General features: G+C 40.1%; 1 protein-coding gene across 2 annotated transcripts in view; it reads right to left on the reverse strand.

The window, feature by feature from the left end:
* LOC124162496 (paired box pox-neuro protein-like) overlaps window positions 1–19,893 on the reverse strand; it is a 281,621-nt gene that overhangs the window by 82,570 nt on the left and 179,158 nt on the right. For both annotated transcript variants that reach the window (XM_046539055.1, XM_046539056.1), the window contains exon 3: window positions 12,927–13,067. In XM_046539055.1, coding sequence (XP_046395011.1) covers window positions 12,927–13,067 — 141 coding nt within the window. The remainder of the gene's footprint in view (window positions 1–12,926; window positions 13,068–19,893) is intronic.

Below are 19,893 nucleotides of genomic sequence, written 5' to 3' on the forward strand. Positions count from 1 at the left end.
AAAATAATTGTTTTTGGGGACTCCAGTGAATAATGTAGAAAACTTTATCGTCATTCAGGGGAAGGACCAAGTGGGTGAGGAGAGGCAGCTTTTAGATGAAATACGGAGGAGACAGAAGGTATGGATGGAGAGAGTACTTAACGGGGAGGGGATGTTGAAAACTGTGTTAGAGGGTAGAATGTTATGTAAACGAGGGAATGGAAGGAAAAGGATAAGGTTTTTAGAAAGATCGAAAGGGGTTAGGCCTCGTTATGAATTGAAAAGGGAGGTGATTGAGGGAAGGAAAGGCTCCAAGAATGTTTCTCAATTACTCAATGGAAACCTACCTTATTCGGTGGAATGCTATAATATATACAGAGTACACCCTTGTCAAAATCCGCCTAAAGGTCAAACAGGATTATTGAGTGAAGAGTTGGATCAAAACAATCCTTGGACTGTTGACGGGTGATAATGATGAAAAACACACTAACTGAAGACCTTCCTACAAAAGTGTGTTTGACAGACACATTCTGGTGCTCACAAAAAGCACTCACTCACTCAGTGATTCAAACCAGAAGTTGGAATGGTTATTTGTGGGTAGAGCTCGCCTCGAACTAAGCCATAGTCGTGTGAATTTCATGCATTCACGAATTTCACAGACAGTTCCTTTCTCTGTGCCATTTTGCACTTCGAAGATTTTGTTCGGGATGTCCGAAGGAGTAATCCGGGAATTGAACCCGGTACCAGCTGATCATCAGCCCAACGCTCTAACTACTGGGCCCCCACGATCAGCTTAAAAAATCTTTATGGGGATTTATGTAGAAAATGCTTCCAAAAAGTGAGACATGGACAATGACAGCAGCAGAAAAATCAAGGCTCTTGGCCTTTGAAATATAATGCAACAGAAAAATGATGAGGATCAAATGGATCGAGTGAGTAAGTATCAAGGAAGTCCTAAGAAGAGCAGGAGAGAAGGGAAACCTCATGAAAACATTGATAAAAAGATGGAAAAACTTAGCAGGCCATATCTTGGGACATGATGGCCTGATGATGACAACCATCGAGGGGCAAGTAGATGACATGAACGGAAAAGGAAGACCTCGAACAAAAAATATAGAAAAGGTGAAGAAGGATGTGAAAGGGAATAAATATGTGGGTGTGAAAAGATTATCTGATAGGAAAATAGCTTGAAGAGCTGCGTCTAACTAACCTTGGAATTGCTGGCCAGTGATCATGATGAATCTTCCATACTTTGATTATTTGGCCGTATTCTATAAAAAGAAGATTAAGTTTTATTTCTTTCAATACATCAACGAATGAGATTTACGTTTACGCATAAATTGTCATTTTACCTTAATAAGAACAAGCATTATTGGCATTTTAATTTTATGCATTATATTTTCTGATTTTTATAAAAAAATGAAAATTGCTATGGGAATATCTCAGAAAATTTTCATTTTTGTAATCTGGATATTGGAAGCCATGCTTAACTTTTTTGTACGAATTAATGGTTCCAAAATCCGAGAAAATTAGGGAGCTGAAGTAAAGTCAGTGATCGATTTGTCATGAAATTCCTTTCTTACTCCTTCTTTACAAGCAAGGCGGCCACGGTGTCAGTAATTCATTCCTCCCCTTTCCGCAAACTATATATTTTTGCACATATATAGACTTAAGAGGACTCATCACTCCCTTACTACAGTTCTTTTTTCGCGCGAAAAATTATAAGAATGCTGTCATCTTGGAATTGACACAGGACATTGAGCCAACATTGGCCCACAATCCCAGTATCTATTATTTGAAAATATTTCCTCATCTATTTCGTAAACTTTTGAATTTGATACGAGGCATAATTTGAATGTCCTTTATACTTATTGTGATTTTAAAACAACGGAAAGTATTTTAATTAAATATAGTATCGTAAAGATGACATTAGAAATACAGAAGTTACTCAACATACTGAGGATCATGTCATGAATATTTTAATGCTTGCCATAAGCCGTAATAAATTAGGAAATAAAATAAAGAATTTTACAATTCAATCAAGTAAATATAGAAAATAGGTACTTTTTTTGATACTGCCAAGCCCAAACGGCTTGTCAACGGACGTGAGATTATATTATTGTTTATTATCGCAGTGTAGCTTTTGCGCAGAATGTCGTGTTGAACCCTGCAAGCTGTAAGTTATAAGGACAAAAAGAAACTCAATTTTATTCAATATTTTTTTAAATAATTCAACCTTAGTTAACAGCTATTTCAAGAAGATAACGTCAGTTTTACGAGAGTAACTCATCGCATCAAAGACAAAGTAAGACCAGACGAAAAGGCGTGATGAACCGCCGAAACCCGAAGACGCGTCCCCTTAAGTGAGCCCGTTACTAATGAACCTCTCTCCATTAGGCACAACACCCTCCAAATGAACTCCCCTGACAAGTTTTTCTACATCCACGGCCTCGCTTGTGAGCCGCAAAGCTTCCTGAAACGTGATCTCGTCAACTAGCGGACAAGGTAATACGAACATAAGTTCAGTTCCCTTACAGTTTGACTGATAGTCCATGCTGTAAGCAGTGCAGGGACAACTTCCCCTGTGGGAAGCCGAGAAGAAATTCTATAAGAGCTAAAAAGGGAGACTCGGCGTCGGTCGAACATAATGATTCGAGGCGAGAGAAAGGAAAAAGGTGCCTTCGGACGCTTTAATCATGGAGACGTGGTCAAAGCAAATATGCTCAGGTAGACGCGATGAATCAAAAGACCCTTTATATCCGTACGCCACGGGGGGGCCTCCGACCGCCGCCGCACCGAAGAATGCGGCCGACTCTCCGAGAAAACTGGCCGAGCTCATGTATTCACACGAGTAGGCGCGACTTTGAACCGTGGGTTCGGACGCGCAGCTCAACAAAGGGAGAGGACGTCCCGCACTCAAAAAGCTCCTCGAGGATGGATGGTTCCGTAGATAGGGCAGGAGCCACCGTCTCGTGAAAATTGCCTTCCGATCGAAGACGATCAATCATTAGGGTGGGGAGGCGGAGGAGGTGGACCTGCGCTTCTCGCTTCCCGCCTCATCACAGTTCGACCGAGGAAATTAAGGGCTCGATTAATTATCTTCGCAGCCACGGCGGCCATTGAACGAGGCCCCCACTGCATTAGGATCTCCGAGCGGGTCGAAGAAGGATCTTATTTGCACCCGATCGCTTCGGATCAGTTCCGGATTTCCCGAGAGGGCAGGGGGACGAGTTTGGAAAATATATTTTTTTAACGAGGATAAGTGACACGTCCTTGTTTAGACACTTGCGAACTCTGTGGCTCCAAGTATTATTGGAGGCCCAATCCGCTACAATCACTGGTATTGGGCCTCAGCTGAGAAAAGGGTGCCAATGTGCCACCCAATCCGGGCGATGCAGAGTATAGGGTGGTTTCCTATTATATTTTTATTGCCTAAATGGAAAGGTTATTACTCCTGGAGTACGCATTTCACACTTTTAGATTCTTAAATGACGATATCTATTTATCACGATTAATTGAAAAGTGAAAATTTTCAAGCGCGCGAAAACGCGACGGCTAAGTAGGAATGATGGGAAAAGTCCGTGTGACGTATTTCTGGTTCCCGTTGCCACCCTGTGAGGTGACCTTGAGGCGAGGCTTGAGCGCTGATACGACACAGGCTGCTAGCAGGTAGCGGAGTACCTTGCTAGCTGGTAGCCCTTGGCTTAAATATGGATTATTACTACCTTATCAAACGAAGGAAACTTTCCGACCATAGGCAGTTTTAATAGGTGATTATTAACATATGCTTCCCTGAAGTCTGTGCCTCATGCATGCATTGATAATCTTCGACGATGTAAAACTCCTATCTACTCGTATAGAAACTAGGTCCCTGTGACGTCACGTGGAGTGGCATCGCATGGGCGCCAATATAGCCTTTTCCAAATAAGGTTAAAATTGACCATTAACAGTCGTCTAAACTGGGAATTCTAAAACCAAATAATTTGTACATTATGAATACACTAATGGTGGGTAACGAATCGCATTCAATGCCTTACGTTTTCTTTGATGAAGTAAACTACCCTAATATCGAATATAATATACTGGTTGGAAAAAAATGGTGTCACGGAATTTTAATCCTGAATAGCTGATGCCAGTAAGAACTAAAATTACCAGTGATGTTTGGGCCAAAAACCCACCATTTTTAAACTACAGAAACTTTGAGCCAAGAGCCCCTATTGGACGCAAGTTCGTAGTGTTTCCGGATGCCCAGGATACATCGCGATTTCCGGCAGGCAAAGCATGCAAAATCATGAGTTGTCCAGAGCATCTGGCGACAAGGCAAACTCGCGGTAAATCGGACCGGTTGGTTCAAAGTTTCTATAGTTTGTAAATGGTGCGATTTCGATTTAAATATCATCAGTAATTTTGGTTCCTACTGGAATCAGATATCCAGGGTCGAAATTTCGTGACAAAATTTTTCTCCACTCTGTATAGCATCTTTTACAAATAACACGGCTTTACCTTTCACTCAGTAGGTTTTCGCAGGTTTATCACGCCCCCCTTCTTGTGTGGGCGTTTTCCTGCAGTGGGTATTTTCGCTGAAGGATATTACACCCTTATCCTCGTGTTTTTTCTCACAAACAGAAATTTTTTCGCACAAAATTTTCACATACATTGTTCATATTTTTGACATTTCATAAATATTGTATATCCTTTGTATTGTAAACGTTTGTCTGCTATTTTTTAATTTGTTTGCATTGATTCTTTCGAGAGGTTAGATGGAAGAGGGGACTTCTTAGTCTCAACCTCGCCCGAATAAAGGCATTTTATTATTATTATTATTATTATATACTTCAGACTTGATAAGGAATGAATGCAGAACGAGATATGTCGCAAAGTACTTAAGGAAAGCTAGGACCTAGCGGTGGTGATAGTGGTGGGTAAGGAAAGCTAGTCGGTGGTGATGAACCCATGCGAGGACGTGCAAAATAACCTCATACAAGGGAAAATGGAAGAGCCCTCACTAGTGAGCAACCATATCAAGAGCACACGATGTAATATCATAAGGGGCAAGGATGGAAATATTTTGATTAAAAACTAAGATAAAATGAGGAGATTGAACTACAACGCCTAGAATACCTGGAAAAGAATGGGATATACAACGGCAGCAAAACAAAGCGCTAAAATTATCGAAGTAGAGGAGAGTGAAGTGGAAATGGTATCCAACATCTTTTGATCGGAATGTGATTGCACGAAAAATGCGCGGCGAAAAAAAATTATTCGCGTGGACCGGGAAAGTAACCCGGTTCACACGATTTTCGGTCGTGTTCTTCACCCATTGAAGCTACCGAGGCGTCATTTCTCTCCGTGCATATTTTGTAGACAAACTGTTTGTGGACCCGGTACACACGATTTTCGGTCGAGTTCTTCAGCCATTGAAGCAACCGAGGCGTCATTCCTCCCTGTGAATATTTTGAAGACGCTACTGGACGAGGGAAATCGGGGTTCGAATCCCGGTCAAGGCGAATGATATTTTCCCTGTGGATTTTTCGCACAATTTATGCATTTCGGGTGACTCCCGTAAAGATATCACCGCGGTTAGTCCCGGTATACTTAAAAATATAGGAATTTGATGCTGAAATAAGAGACCTGCCAAAAAATAGGGCACAAAGTGAAAATATTATCCTCTTTGTGGCCATTAATATGACTCACTGGCGCCATAAGAAGTGCACCGCTCAGGTAGGCGAGTCAATTGGCGGTGAATTGCCTTCGGTATCCTTAAAACCATATGTTTGTTGTCGCAGAAATACCATTAGAGTTGGTGACTGTGTCGAAAAGATGTCCACTTAATTTCCCTCCTTCCTGCTTCCGGGATTGACAGCGGAAATCATCCCCTTCGCGAAATAAATCGTGGGATTGCCGCCAAGCAAAGCCTCAATTACTGTTGAGCCATCCGCCTCTGACCATCACATGACCCATCTCTTTACCCCATCATGTTATGCACGGAAGCAGGTACGAAACGTGACTAAGTGTACATCGTATCCCTCCAATAGACCAGGGTTGAGTAACAGGTGTGCTGTTTTGTTTCGTGACTTGCGCGGTTGGTAGCATACATAGCGGGTTAAGTTAGTGCCCGGTATCCCTTTGACTTGCGCATACGGGCGTATAGATAAGTATAGAGTCACCCAAGGCATGGCTATGCTTGCTTGCTGCCTGTGTTGTGTTTTCCTGTATACTTAAGCTCAAATTTGCTCTTTCTATCCGAGTAAGAGCTAAGGGAATCTTAGTATTGCTCCATATTCTTGAGACCACATTTTTGAGAGGAGCATTTGCATAAGTGGAGGTTGGTAACAGTGAGTAGAATCCACCTTTATGTTACTCCGAAAATTTAGAGGAAGATCTCAGAGCGAAGGAGGGGAGTTCTATTCTAATCCTCTAATTCATAAGTGCTACTCGTGTACATGCGGATGTCTTGTGTCTATGTCGCGATTTCTACTCCGGTGTTAGGGCTTTACTCATTTTAGGATTAACAACTAATTTGTGCAGAAACTGCATTGCTTTTTCTTTTGAGCAAAGCTCTACATATGCATTTCTTGGTTGAAAAAATGCTATTTGGCGTAGAAAGCCCAAAGAATCTCTATTCCTTGTGGTTTTGGGATCCGTCGCAACAAACCGATTAGGTGCCAAACAATATTGAATTCTATCGAGTATTTTTGATACCTAATGGTTTCTTCGTATATTTAAAAATTAGTTCGAGAGGAACCATGTATTTAGGGATTGATCAATGGTCATCATTTACATCGATTGATCAGCGCTGCAAGTGTTATCTCTAAAAAGTAGAGTACACTGTGTCAGGGAATCCTGTCTGGTTGCCTCTCCAGCTGAAATTTGATTATTTGGTCATGCATAATCAGAAATTCATTAGTATCGTACAAGGTGACGCTCCGTCCGTATTGTGATTACCGAAAAAACATCTACAATCGTCTAAAATTAAGGTAAATGACACCAAAAACTTAGGTTCTAACTTCGCTTTTTCCCCGTTTAGCTAAATCTTTCTCGTAGATTTTTTCCGACAAAAATAGGATCTTTGAAGGCTACCATTCAATAAAAGTATACACATAACGGGTTTTCCTTTCACTTTCAATTTATTTAATGAGATGAATATATTTCTTCCAAACTGTAAAATATGTCATGGTAAGTAGACGCTGAGATTGCTGTGTACGAAAGAAAACAAAGGACGGCTATTGGGTACCGCTACTTGAACAACAGAGGTATGAAAACAATTTATATTAATTCCTGATTGGATCACGACGACGTCAATCTAATCTCGAGCTCACGTCTAAGAGAAAATTTCAAATGAATGAGGCGGGAGGGTGTAATTATCTACCAGACGTCCATTCAGGCTGACATAATTTAATGAATCATCGCTGGTGTTTTGTGATTCGACGAAAGAAATAGGCATCTTCGCGATAATTAAATTGGTTCAACATAAAAAATTGGCACCAATATTTAAAAAAATTCTATTATAGACCAAAGAAATAGGAATAGCGGATTTACTGCGCTGTTGTTGAAGAGAACGGAATTTCCTGGGGGCACCGATTCAGCTGAAAAATGCTTCCCGAAGTACAGTTCATCATCATTTATGTTCTATTATTCACTTGTTCCTATTAAAATGAGGAGACGCTCCTTGAAGGAAATGGCAAATTTTCTTTATTCATGATTTTCGAAAATAAAAAGAGTTACTGGAATTATGAAGGTAGTTGAAGGTTGGATGCAAATCCTTCTCTACATCACTGCAGCATTACGCAATATATAACAGAAAAGCCTCCAAAGTTGAATGAACTAGAAAATAATAAATATTTTGAGCTAAATTTTAACATTCACGTACCGATGAAGACCCTAACGGTTGATTACTGCATGCGAAAGAAGATAGTTTTCCCTTATCTACAAATACGTTACCCACAAAAGAAAGCTTTTAAAATCATTGGTTTGTACATTTACACACGAGAGATACGTAGTTGAATTCTAATCATGAAAATTCTTGTTTCAAGAGTTATCAAATGACGACCTCATTTCCGATAAATCGATTAAAGTAAATTTTTGAGCAAAGATGGTGATAATAATAGAGAAATAAAATATATCAAGTATTGAAAACAATATTCATACATGTCACCATGTCATCTATATATCATGAAGCCCCTTAACGACCACTCATTCATTCATTCACTCACGTATACAAATGTTTGGGGTGAACGAGACGAGATACGGCAAAAAGTCTAATGAAGACCCCTCTAAAATTGTCTGAAACCCCAGGAAAAATTATGAAAACACTAAATTTACAATTATTTATCCGTCTATTCATATAAAATTGAGTATGGGGATTAGTTCAAAAAATGGCCACCAAATCCTAATGGCGGCGCGGCAGTCATACAAACGAACAATCATTGCAACATATTTGTTTATGCAAACAAGAGGAGCTAAATTGGGAAAGAAGATAAAGGAATTAAAACGAAAGGATGATAAAGATAAGGAAGGAAATTAAGAAAGTAACATTTGAAGTGTCTATTTCTTTGCGTCTTCTTTCCGCAAGAACAAACATCTGTTTAAATCAAAGCGCATTCAAATGAAAAGCGGAGAAATATAAGGTAGGAAATTAGTTGTTGTTTTTGGTATATTACATCGAAAGTGTGGTGGTTATTAATTTCAAAGTTAACAAGTACACTAAATGCCATTTTAGAAATAAGATTCGTGCTGTTGACTATAGTTCGTATTTTGTTGGCGATTCACGATTGTGGTAGAAAGACTTTTAAACAAGTCTTACATAATATAGGTAGGTAAAAATGATTTTATTTTCATTTTTTGTGATGGTGATAACTTATTATTTTTGTTTACGTTCTTTTTTCCGTTAATGTCCTTTTTAATGTACAATGTTATCCGTGAGCTGCAGGAGAGAATAGGCAGTGAATAATACAATATGGAAGATAAGGGCAAATAAAGGTATTTCTTATTCAATTATTTGTCTTGCGAAAATCACGTTTCCTTGAGTGACTAAGTTGTACTGTAAAAATTATCGAAATCTTGACATTCACAATATCTTGTACACCAAAGGCAGTGATCCGTTACTCACCAGATTTATTGCGCATTGCGTTGGATATTAAAGCTGAGATATTTGTGTATCCCGATTCATTAAAACTTTAAATAGAGGTATTTCTGAAGTGAAATCATTCGCGATCACGATAAATAATATTTCGATAAAATTCGTTATACTAGCCCCAATTCATGCTAAGGCGCATTTGTTTCTAGATATTTATATTCAGTCCCAACGTAATTCGCGTACGAAGGGGAACAGCTGTTACATCTTATTCGTATATCAAGAATTTGGTTGAGTTTTGTGGAAAATAATTAATAAACGTGTTTTTCATTGTAATTCGTTAAGTGGTTATGTTATGATATTACGTATGCATTGGGTGTTACAGTGGAACGTGGTCTCAATGTTTTTTGTATTTGAATTGAATAAGTTAGAGAAACTCGTAGAAATTTATTTAACTTTTTTAGCCCCTCAGAAAAACGTTTCTCTTTATAAATATTTACATTCATATTGTAGCCTACGTACCATGCGCTCGTTTTACGTGAAAGTGGAAATATTGCTTATACCTAAGCTAGCCAGCTTAAAAGTAAACGATCATTAAGTAACAAGTAGCAAACAAAAAGTGTAAGACCTCCCACAATGAGCATAACTGGCCGCAGGCCTTTTTCGGGGGGGCCTAGGGGGGGGCAGAGCCCCCCCAGCGAGCAAAGCGAGTTAAAAGCATATAAACCAATATAATCATAGCTTTTAAGAGCTAATACGGAACAGGGAATAAGTAGTACATTAACCTGTAATTCCTGCATGTACGGGATCTTTCGAACTCGATTACGAACTCAATGTTGTAACAGGTTATTATCCTGACCGGAAATCGGATCATCCAGGTTCGAATCCCAGCAAAGGCAGATTATTTTGTTCTATGTGAATTATACCCGTAGTGTAATGAGAACTAACCACATGACTAATTTTCATGAAAAGATAGGACATTTTTACATTACAAGCTTCGCAAAATTTCGTATGCAAATAATTCACAACAGCCTTGCTAACATATCTTAGTTTGGCATACACATTTTAAAGCCTTGTGGGCTGCCTTCGTGTTTTTTCTTAATCTCTTACTTCTGCTTCCAAATTTCACACCACTGCGTTTTGCGATTCTCCACGCACTTAAGTAGGTAACTCAATTTTCTTCAACTCCAAGGTATAAATCATCCTTAGAGCAACTTATTTCCTTCGGCAGTGCCAAAAATAAAGGATACGCACGAAATCATTCAGATGGCGATAACTGATTTTCCAGCCCCCAAAGACATAAGCGTCAGTTATTGTGCCATCACTATTATGCAGATAGCATGGGATTGCGCGGGAGAAATATTAGCGGATGGACACACTAGCCTCTGAGATTACTCGCAATTTTTATGCTCGGGCCTAAGAGGCGTCGAACGAAATTGGTTCACGCCCCACGATTTAATGCCGCTACCGGCAAAAGTGTCGAATGCCGCTCAGAGGAACGTCATTACCTGCGGCATTCGATAACACTCAGCTCCCTTCCACATAATGCCGAATCAAAAATGAGTTTTTAAACAAGCGGCTCTCTCATTAATGACAAGATCGATCGATAACGACCGGCTTCGCTTTTAAACTAACTCACCCCTTGCTTCCAATCAAAAGAAAAATAAAACGTAATAATTTCAAAAGATAAAAACCACTATTTTTACCGAAGGCCTTCGAAGCATCCGAAGCGGACGTTTTACGGGCGTGTCCGATATGCGGTCGATTGGCTACGCCTCTTTAATGCTCATGCCCCGCTATATCTCCACAAAATACTTCTTCAACTATCACTCACTTCCCCTTTCATCCACGTAGCCACAAACCGCCTTTTTATACAATTTCGCCCGTCCTTTTTTTCCTTTAGGTCGTACCACCGCTCGCGGGAGGGTAGGGAGGCGCTGACGGCAGGCCGGCGGTGATGATGACGGTGATTATAATGGCGGTGGCGTCAGTGACTATGATGGGCGCGATCAAAAGGCGAGAAATCAGTAGCGCGCCTCCTCATTCCTTTGAAGAGCGGGAACGAAGATAACTGATCCGTCCGCCACCTCAACGTTAACTCAAAGCCCACCCTCAGCCCACGTTTACCACGCCCCCACCGAAACCCCCGCTTTCGTCGGCGGCGGAGAACAGTCATCGTGACCATGCCCTCACCGTATTCCAGAACCTGACTCAATCTGGAGCCGCCACTCAAACTCCGTGTTTCAGCTCTCAAGTTGATTTTGAGTCGGTGCTTATTTTTTCAGAAACGTCAACTCAACTTATTTTGTTAGATTTACTGTGGAAAAAAATTAGACGAATGTCCTCATAGCTAATTGTAAGCTATTTATGTATATTGCTACACCATCAAAAACAGCGCGATTCGGCATTAACATCGGACTTTTGCTAATGCCTCGTTCACATTACCATTGTCCGAGCGATCGTCCCAACGATAGTTGGCCGTACTAGCCGTGTGAATGCATGTCCTGACAATAGTTGACGTAGTTCCAAACGTTGCCACTTTACGATGGTTAGGCGCTGGGATACCGGAAACGGAAGCGACAAGAGAAAGACGAAAAGTTCGTGAAGCTCTCATCCCTCTATTTTTTTCATGGATTTGTCCTAGGAAGGAAGAATATGGGTGGAAGAAAAATTATTCGGTAAATACCTACACGTTGAACACAGTAATATCTTATCCCTGCATACCTCAACACCTTTGCTAACCGTCAATTTCCCGTTCACTTTAGATGTCAGCACTAGAGGGCAGCACAGGTTTTAATAATCGTCGTGTGAATGCACGATAGTTCCGACAATCGCTGGAACAATCGTTATGTGAATGAGGCATAATATTTCAAAATTTAACGTACATGAATATCCATGTCATGAATAGGGGTAACCTACCCAGGTAGGACTAGAACCCGCAAAATTCGGTTTAGCTGGCGAAATATTTACCTCATCTTCACAGAGGCCAGCTAAAATAAAATTATTCGTACGCATCCATGCGCGCGGGTGCAAATATATATACACTAAGGATGAAATTTGCAACGAAAACATCATTTGTCTTTCGTCATTAGCCGGTATTCGAACCCTTATCTCCGGATGATCAGACATGGAACCAGTTATACCACCAAGCCATCTATTTTGGCTGATTGCCCTTTCTCATAAAAAATTGCATTATTCGAGTTCAATATCAAACGTAGAAGTTTTTTATGAGATATATTTCAAGTTAAAAATGCGAGATTATTGAATTTTTGGAGATAGACGGCTCAATTACAGTTAGGACTAGAGTGAGGGTTCGTAATACCAACATGGCAACCGAGTTGAGTTGAAGGCGGGATCAAGATCGAAGTAAAGTTCTGGAATAATCTCATACGACCAAATGTTTTGCTTTACGTAGAAGGAAGAGTTGGCTAGCATCATGCATGATACTGAGTTATAAGCAAATCAGAAATATGGTCCAAATCAGCACCAAAGCAGCCCAGCTTGGCGTACAAGTTGAATATAAAAAATATAAAACTAAATAAACGTTGTTTAAATCCGATGATTGAATTTCTGAGGCGGAGTGATCACGAATTTTGCGATAGATGACAAGGTCTTCGGCAAATAAACGTATTTTACTGCTAATTCGGGAGAAGAGGTCATTTAGATATATAAGAAACAAAAGTGAGAATAGGTATATAAGAAAAAAAAGTGGGCCAATTACGCTTCATTGAGGGATACCTTATGTCACTTAAACCATAGCAGAGGTAATTCTATCAGGAAATTAAAATATCGTTATCAAAGTTGGATATTTTCATTTGACAAATTCAATATGATACTTTTTACTGCACTGACTGGTTTGGTATACATCACTGACCTTCTGAGATGAGCCTCTCCCTGATCTCCCACGCGAAGATGGTTGGGTTTTCTCGCTTGTACTGCTCTATCTTGGACACGACCGCCGGAGTAGCCACCTTGGGTTTGCTGCCGCCGATCAGTCCGGGAGGCCTCAGGGTACCTGCTTCGACGGAAGACAGAATTATACAAAAATATTAGGATTCAGCGGGAGAAAGGTTGCAAAAATATGTACGGAATTAAAATGTTTTATTTTTGACAGATAATGTTAGTAACGAAGAAGAGATGGCTTTTTTATAAAAATTTTAGCGTATCGAACAACGCGTTTCGACCGCTATGTCATTTCCAAATATACTGCAGTTTCTATGAGCCATCTTTATTTTGTGTTTAATTAACTTCAATGAAATAAATTGAATGCTATTAACTTCTAAAAAGTAAATCCTACAGCCGTTCAATGTTTAACCACATGGAAATGGCTGGTACACATGTTTGCAAATGGGTATTATAAGAGAAATTTAAGAGGAGGCGCTTCCAAATATCTATAAACATTTAAAATGGCATTTCTTGTACAAGTTTTTTCGCAATGGTCTCGGAAGAATTTGTGGTGGGTTAACAACAACTTAACTAGGAGTATCCCGTTACCACACTAATTAATGGCATTTTCCTGCAACCAAGACACAACCCGCGCGTCAGTAGAAACATTCGCGTAGTGTTAATCAGAGTTTCGAAATAATTCGTCAAAGATTTTTGGGTCAATTATGTAAGTGATGCCATAGAGAAACTACTAAATACATTTCTACTACTTTAAAGTCATTAGCATTCCATCATACAACAGAATCCAAGTTCTTTAAATTCTTAGCAGCTTGAATTTCAAGTTCATGTAAAGAAAATTTCCCTCCCTTATAACAAAGTGTCAACTTGATTGACGGTGAATTACTCTGAAAATTAAAACAGAATATGCATTGCCGTCACGAAAAGTAGGTCTAGCCCGTCACCAATATATATGCAAATGCATTTCGAATGATCCAACAATGCTTGTGCACAGCTTCCCAAACCAAGAATAATAGTGCAATAAATCCTGTGTATAGGGTAGGAGAGACTCCTTCCAATACACCTTTTTTGCCATGGAAAATATGTGCCTTTATCTTATAGATATAGAGTGAATATTCAGATATATTCGCCATTTTCTTTTAGCGTCCTGTTGATAGCAATCTGCCTTAAAATCATACACTCTAGCTGGTATTGAGTCACGATAAGCAGGACATTTAAAATCAATAGAATGGAAAGGGTGCAGTGAACGGAGAGGAAGAGGAATGACGAAGTGCGAAATACAGTGAGTATGAAGTAATATTACATGCTCAGAGGTAAGATCCGTAAGAGCGATTATGAATTGGGGAGGGGTGTTTTAAACTGCACTGCAATAAAAAGTGGTAAGCGGGGAAAGGAAAGAAATAGAATAGAAGAATAGTTTTAATAATATGTTTCAGGTAGGATGTATTGGAGTACGCCTAATACGTGGGATAATAAGCCTAATTATGGGAGTACGCCTAAATGGGATCCGGGGCAGAAAGACTTAATCCGTGAACTTAATAAAATACAAAGGAAAGCTGTGAAATTCGTCAAAATCTGCTGAGGTCGTACGAAAAGCGTTACGCAGATGTTGAGCGAAGTAGTCTGGGAGCCACTAGATACTCGGAGGCTGCGCGATAGGCTTAGATAGCTTTAGAAATTGAGAATAGATATCTTTCAGAGAGATGGGGAGAAGATATTACAAGAACCCTACTATACTTCCAGGCCAACAGAAACGATAAATTAAGAGAGATATTTTTCCGAATTAATAGGTATGGGAATTCGTTCTTCCCCCGAAAAATAAAGGATTCAAATAAATTCTAGGCTGAGAACTCCGTTGCAGCTTTTATTTTTTTTATTTTTTAACGGTTGGTAAAGTAATTGTTAACAACCCCCGTTACGCGCCTATTGCGGCTGTTTGGGGGGTAGTATGTGGATATATCTAATAGTGAATGGATAGGGGAAATAAAGTAAGGGAGGATCAACTGCCAGAATAATTAGCAAATGCTCCATGCAAACCTCTTTTAACCGATAGAATACTAATAAAATGAACAGTTGTTTAAGGAACACTATTCTTTCTCCATCTTCACCCTTACATCTTTCGCGGACATCGTTGCCCGGGCGATATCTCGAACGGCCGACCCGAGCAGTATAAATCAAAGAGTCGCAAGGTCGTCGATAGCTCCGACTGGAAGGAATCACGCCCGCAAGTGAGAGAGCAACTCCCTGTAGAAGCGACACGCGCGTGTTCCATTTCAGGGTTGTTTAACAGTAGGAGCCAACACCCATTGCCGCCTCGACACCTCGATCTCCCCCTCAAGCGACGAGGCTCGTGCAGAAGGGTATCTGCGCAAGCAAGAGAGGGTCCACTAAAGGATGGCAAGTGAAACGAAAAGAAAATGTTTCGTTTCGACATGGAGCGAAACGAAAATACGAGACCTGGGTTTAGTTTCGCTCATGAACGAAATTGAAATCTCCAAGGAGTTTAGTTTCGACCCGGAACGAAACTTTACTCCCGGGAACGAAACTAAATTAATCAAAACTCCGCTGCTCAAAGTTAAGTTTCGATATCAGAAGTTGAGAGGAGGGGGAAAAGAGGGAATAGTTTCGATCCGTGTGACATCACGTGTGACATGCATGTGGAGAGGTTAAAATATTGAGCTTAAAAATCGAGTGGCTCGTTTGCGTTCACTGTTCTCGTGTTAGTGGTACGAATATGAGTACTCCTGGCATCTGATGGAGGTAGGCCGCAGCTCTACTTCATTCAACCACACTTCGCACTCGGTGTGTGCAGTGGCGCCGACTCCATGGGGCCTGAGGGGGCCCGAGCCCCCTCAAAGATTCGTTTGGGGGGGCAGAGCCCCCTCAATAATTCAAGAAAATAATTAAGTTATATTATGCTTTGTGAAATCACAAAAATATATTGGTAGTTTTTATTTTCCATGTTAGACGATAGTTACCTTTTAAAATTAATTCAACAATGTGTGTTGAAACTAATAAGTATAAGGTTAAGCAGGTTAACTGAATCAAGTGGTGTGAATCATGGTAGTGTTTCGGTGCTGCTACACACTTTGAATTTAACCTCTTCCCGGGTCAAGACCTCCGATATGGGCCCCCCCAATATTTTTTATAAGTCAGCGCCCCTGGGTGTGTGGGTCGAAACTAAACTTTTCGAGGGTAAGGCAAGAGGTCCCTCCGATGCGAAACATTATCTGCGTTTCGTTTCGTCCCAGAGTTTTAGTTTAGTTTCGACCCGAAGTAGTTTTGACTCCGATTTCGTTTCGACCCTGAGTTTAGCTCTCCGGGCTTGAATCAACTTTGTTTAGTTTCTCCATTTCGTTTCTGGGAACAAAACTATTGACAATTTACTAGTTTTGACTTTTGTTTCGTTTCACTTGCCATCCCAGGATCCACTCCGTAGTTCACGACCTAAAGCGACATGCTTGCAGTAAAGCGACACACGCTTACTAAGTGACCGTTTGACGGTTGACCGAAAGACTGCTTTCCAAGGTGGCACTATGTTAAGGAAAACTGATGCTGCATTGGTTACGGCTATCGGGCGTTACTCCGCATGGTATTGCCTGAAGGCGATGACAGTTATCTAGCCATCATGATGGCGTCTTCAGGCTAGATGTGCCAATGCATTAAAATTGTCCATCCTAACTGCCACCGCCTTTAGACAACTTACGCGAAAGAACGCCCGAAAGCGTTTTCTACTTTGGAGAAACGTCGCGGAAACCTCATATCAAATTTGAAGCTGCATTGCATTTAATTAGCCCAATCATATATATTTAAACGAATTCCTTTTTCCATCACTGGACTTTTTATATAAACTTGTGATTTTGAGCGCTTTTGATCAAAACTGAAAAAATACAGGCTTTATTCAAGCAACCTATCAAGTGGGCCAACAGAAAAATCGCTTGATTTCTAACACGACTTCATAATTGAAAGGCAAAGTTCCTGACGGCGTTGGCTTGGAAAAAACTCCGTGGATCTTTACGAGAAAAAGCTTAGAAAGTTAATTGTAACAATAAACTATTGAATGTGACACATTGAGTAAATGTATCTTGGGGGCAGCATTCGTCTGAGAAAAAAGCCAGCCATTACTTTCTCCTCAGGATCGGTAGTGAGGGCCGAATCCAATGAATTTTAAAAAGGAAAAAAAATCATCGTATTCCATTGATTAATTCGTGGGAATTTTCCACAGTATTATTCCTCAGAGAGCTATATTCAGGCTTCACCATCGTAATGGAAGGGAAAAAGACTTCCACCATCGTATCCCATTATAAGACAATACCTCGATGCACAGGAGAAAATAGCCCACAATCACGGAGACTCAACTGATGCCTCACTCGGTGTTTTCGGTAAGATTAAAATATATTTTGACCCTCACGTTGTCCAATTTATCGCTAAGAAATAAAACTAAAAATCTGAGCGTCCGGAGTCAAAGAAAATTGAGATAAACAGGAAAGAGATTGGACGTTTTTCTGCGGCCATGTAATGTAGCCTCAATTCGCTACGTTAGCGAGATATCAGATCCATCGTTAAAGTTATCACCGCAACTTCATTTGATAGAACTACCGTGTTATTTTTACCAACCGCTTATCATAGCATCATAAAGCTTGCCCCACGTTAAAGATAAGTCGATGGACATTGAAGAACATTTATTATCAGTCGCCATTTACATTGTCGCAAGCAAAATATTGATGATAACGCGACCCGGGGTGTCCTTTCATACCATAGTACCTAAAACATCTCTTTAATGTCGAAAGAACGATTATGATACATAATCACAGATTAATTAAATAATTCATTAAAAAACTTATGGTAAGCAGTGAATTTATTTCATTTTATTGCCGAGGGAAGTTAAACTTGTAAAAAAAATTGGAATTTGAACATTTTGGGCAACCTCAAGATTTGCGGATGTTTGTTGAGGATGTCCGTTGAGTTTGTTCAGGATTTAAGCAGTAAACCCTTCGGTATGTAGGCCAACGCCCAAATTACTGAACTACCTCACCTCTTCATATTTTCATTAGACTGGATACTGCGAAGACATTATGAAATACCTAAAAAAACGACAATTCTACTATACTGCAACTGTTACTCTTGATCGTGAATAACAATAGCAAGTAGAGAATACAAACGTTTTTAAATTCATTATAAAATGTCAAACATTTCTCGCTTATAAGGTCTGATTGAAAAATCTAAAACTGCTAACATTTTGATGCAACGTACACCAATGTTGAAATCGACCGTGCAAAAATCATTTTGCCCATTCGTTTTTCGAACCCGGATCCGTTCAGGTATGCTACCAGTAACACCACCCACCATGCCATCCGCCGTATTTTTCCGAGCCGAATCTCAGAAGGTGTTAACCGAACTCAAGTCCACTCTTTGGTAAAGGAGATGGGCGTCGTACCCACTAAGCCACTGTCGGAGTAAGTAAGCCTCACTTTGCTGCTATTCTGCTGCGGTCGTTTTCCGAAAGCACTGCATACCTGATCTGTAGCCGGGAGATCCTGGTTCAGACTCCGGCTAAGCCAAATGATTATTTCACGGCGGATTTCATTATTGCCATAACTTTGCGCCCGTGCACGTGCTGCGTAAAAATTATTTGTATCACGCAGTGCTTTGGCGTTTGTGGTAATATCAATTGCTCCGAGTGTATAAAATAAAGATAACATAACCACTCATAGACTACCTTCCCCTTTTACAAGTTCGTATTAAAAACTCCATTTCTAGCACAAATTTTAATGTCCACGTCCTTTATCGCGATCACGGTCGTGCATTCAGTGAGGCGTTGAAAGCGATCCAATATCGGACGGCATCCCAATGTTCTTCCTCCGTAGCCCTTCCCACAACACAAGGAACTCGTCTCGTTTTCATTTGCCTCACCACCGTTTATGTGCGACTCAAACATCACTTACCTGCAAGCTACCTCTTAAGGCCTGGTTACAAGATACTTAACGGTCAACGGATCAGGTAACATGGCGGGCAAAAACATTCTATGAGGCCTCCATTTGAAATTTTTGATTTATAACCTAATTGCACAGGTATTTTTACAGTTATATTTTACTTGAAAAATATTTTCAATAAGTCGACCTGTCAGGTACGTATATCATAATGACACAAAAGCAAAATGCTCAATTAAAAAGCTAGCTAAGAGAGGCGAGATCCCAACTACAATGACCATGGGCACTGCAAAGCAACCGGGAATTAAGAGGATACCTCACTCCCATTAGACCGGTCTAACTTAGTAAAAAAATTGTTCGTTAAAAACTTACGCCATCGTCTTAATAATTGTCACAGCGTGTAAAAAAGACTCATTTCAGCATTTGCTTGCACCTAAAATTCGAAAATTATATGCTAATATAATATTACACGGTACATTAACACGTACGCGTTAATGTCTAAATGTATGAACGCGAGAATGAACGCCAAAATGTACCGTGTAACCACCCAACATGTGCGAATGCATGCGCAGAAAATAGAACCTGTTCTAATTTGGTTCATGCATTCGTAAATGTTATTCCGATCCGATCCACAAAAATCATTCATGCAAACAGACATCAACTTGTACGTTTTAATGTATCGTGTAACCTTTAGAAATATATCAGTGCAAAACTTAGCAATTAAGATGCAGGAAATTTTTGAAAAAGTGTAAATTTATAGGCTCCAAACATAATCATGACAACGGAAGTTTCAAACGAGTAATTCGTAACGGAAAAATATAAAAATACGACCGGCACACAGAGAGCCGAGCGAGCCAACGGTCCACCAAAGTCATTCACTAAAACGTACATTAAATTGTACGTGTTAATGAATCGTGTAACCAGGCCTTTACCAACAATTTACTCTAAACTTCTGCTGTCGATATAACATCATCAATTTCATCATATGCAACCGCCATCAGAAGTCTT

This window comes from Ischnura elegans, chromosome 7, assembly GCF_921293095.1.
Source record: "Ischnura elegans chromosome 7, ioIscEleg1.1, whole genome shotgun sequence".
NCBI classification, from domain to species: domain Eukaryota; kingdom Metazoa; phylum Arthropoda; class Insecta; order Odonata; family Coenagrionidae; genus Ischnura; species Ischnura elegans.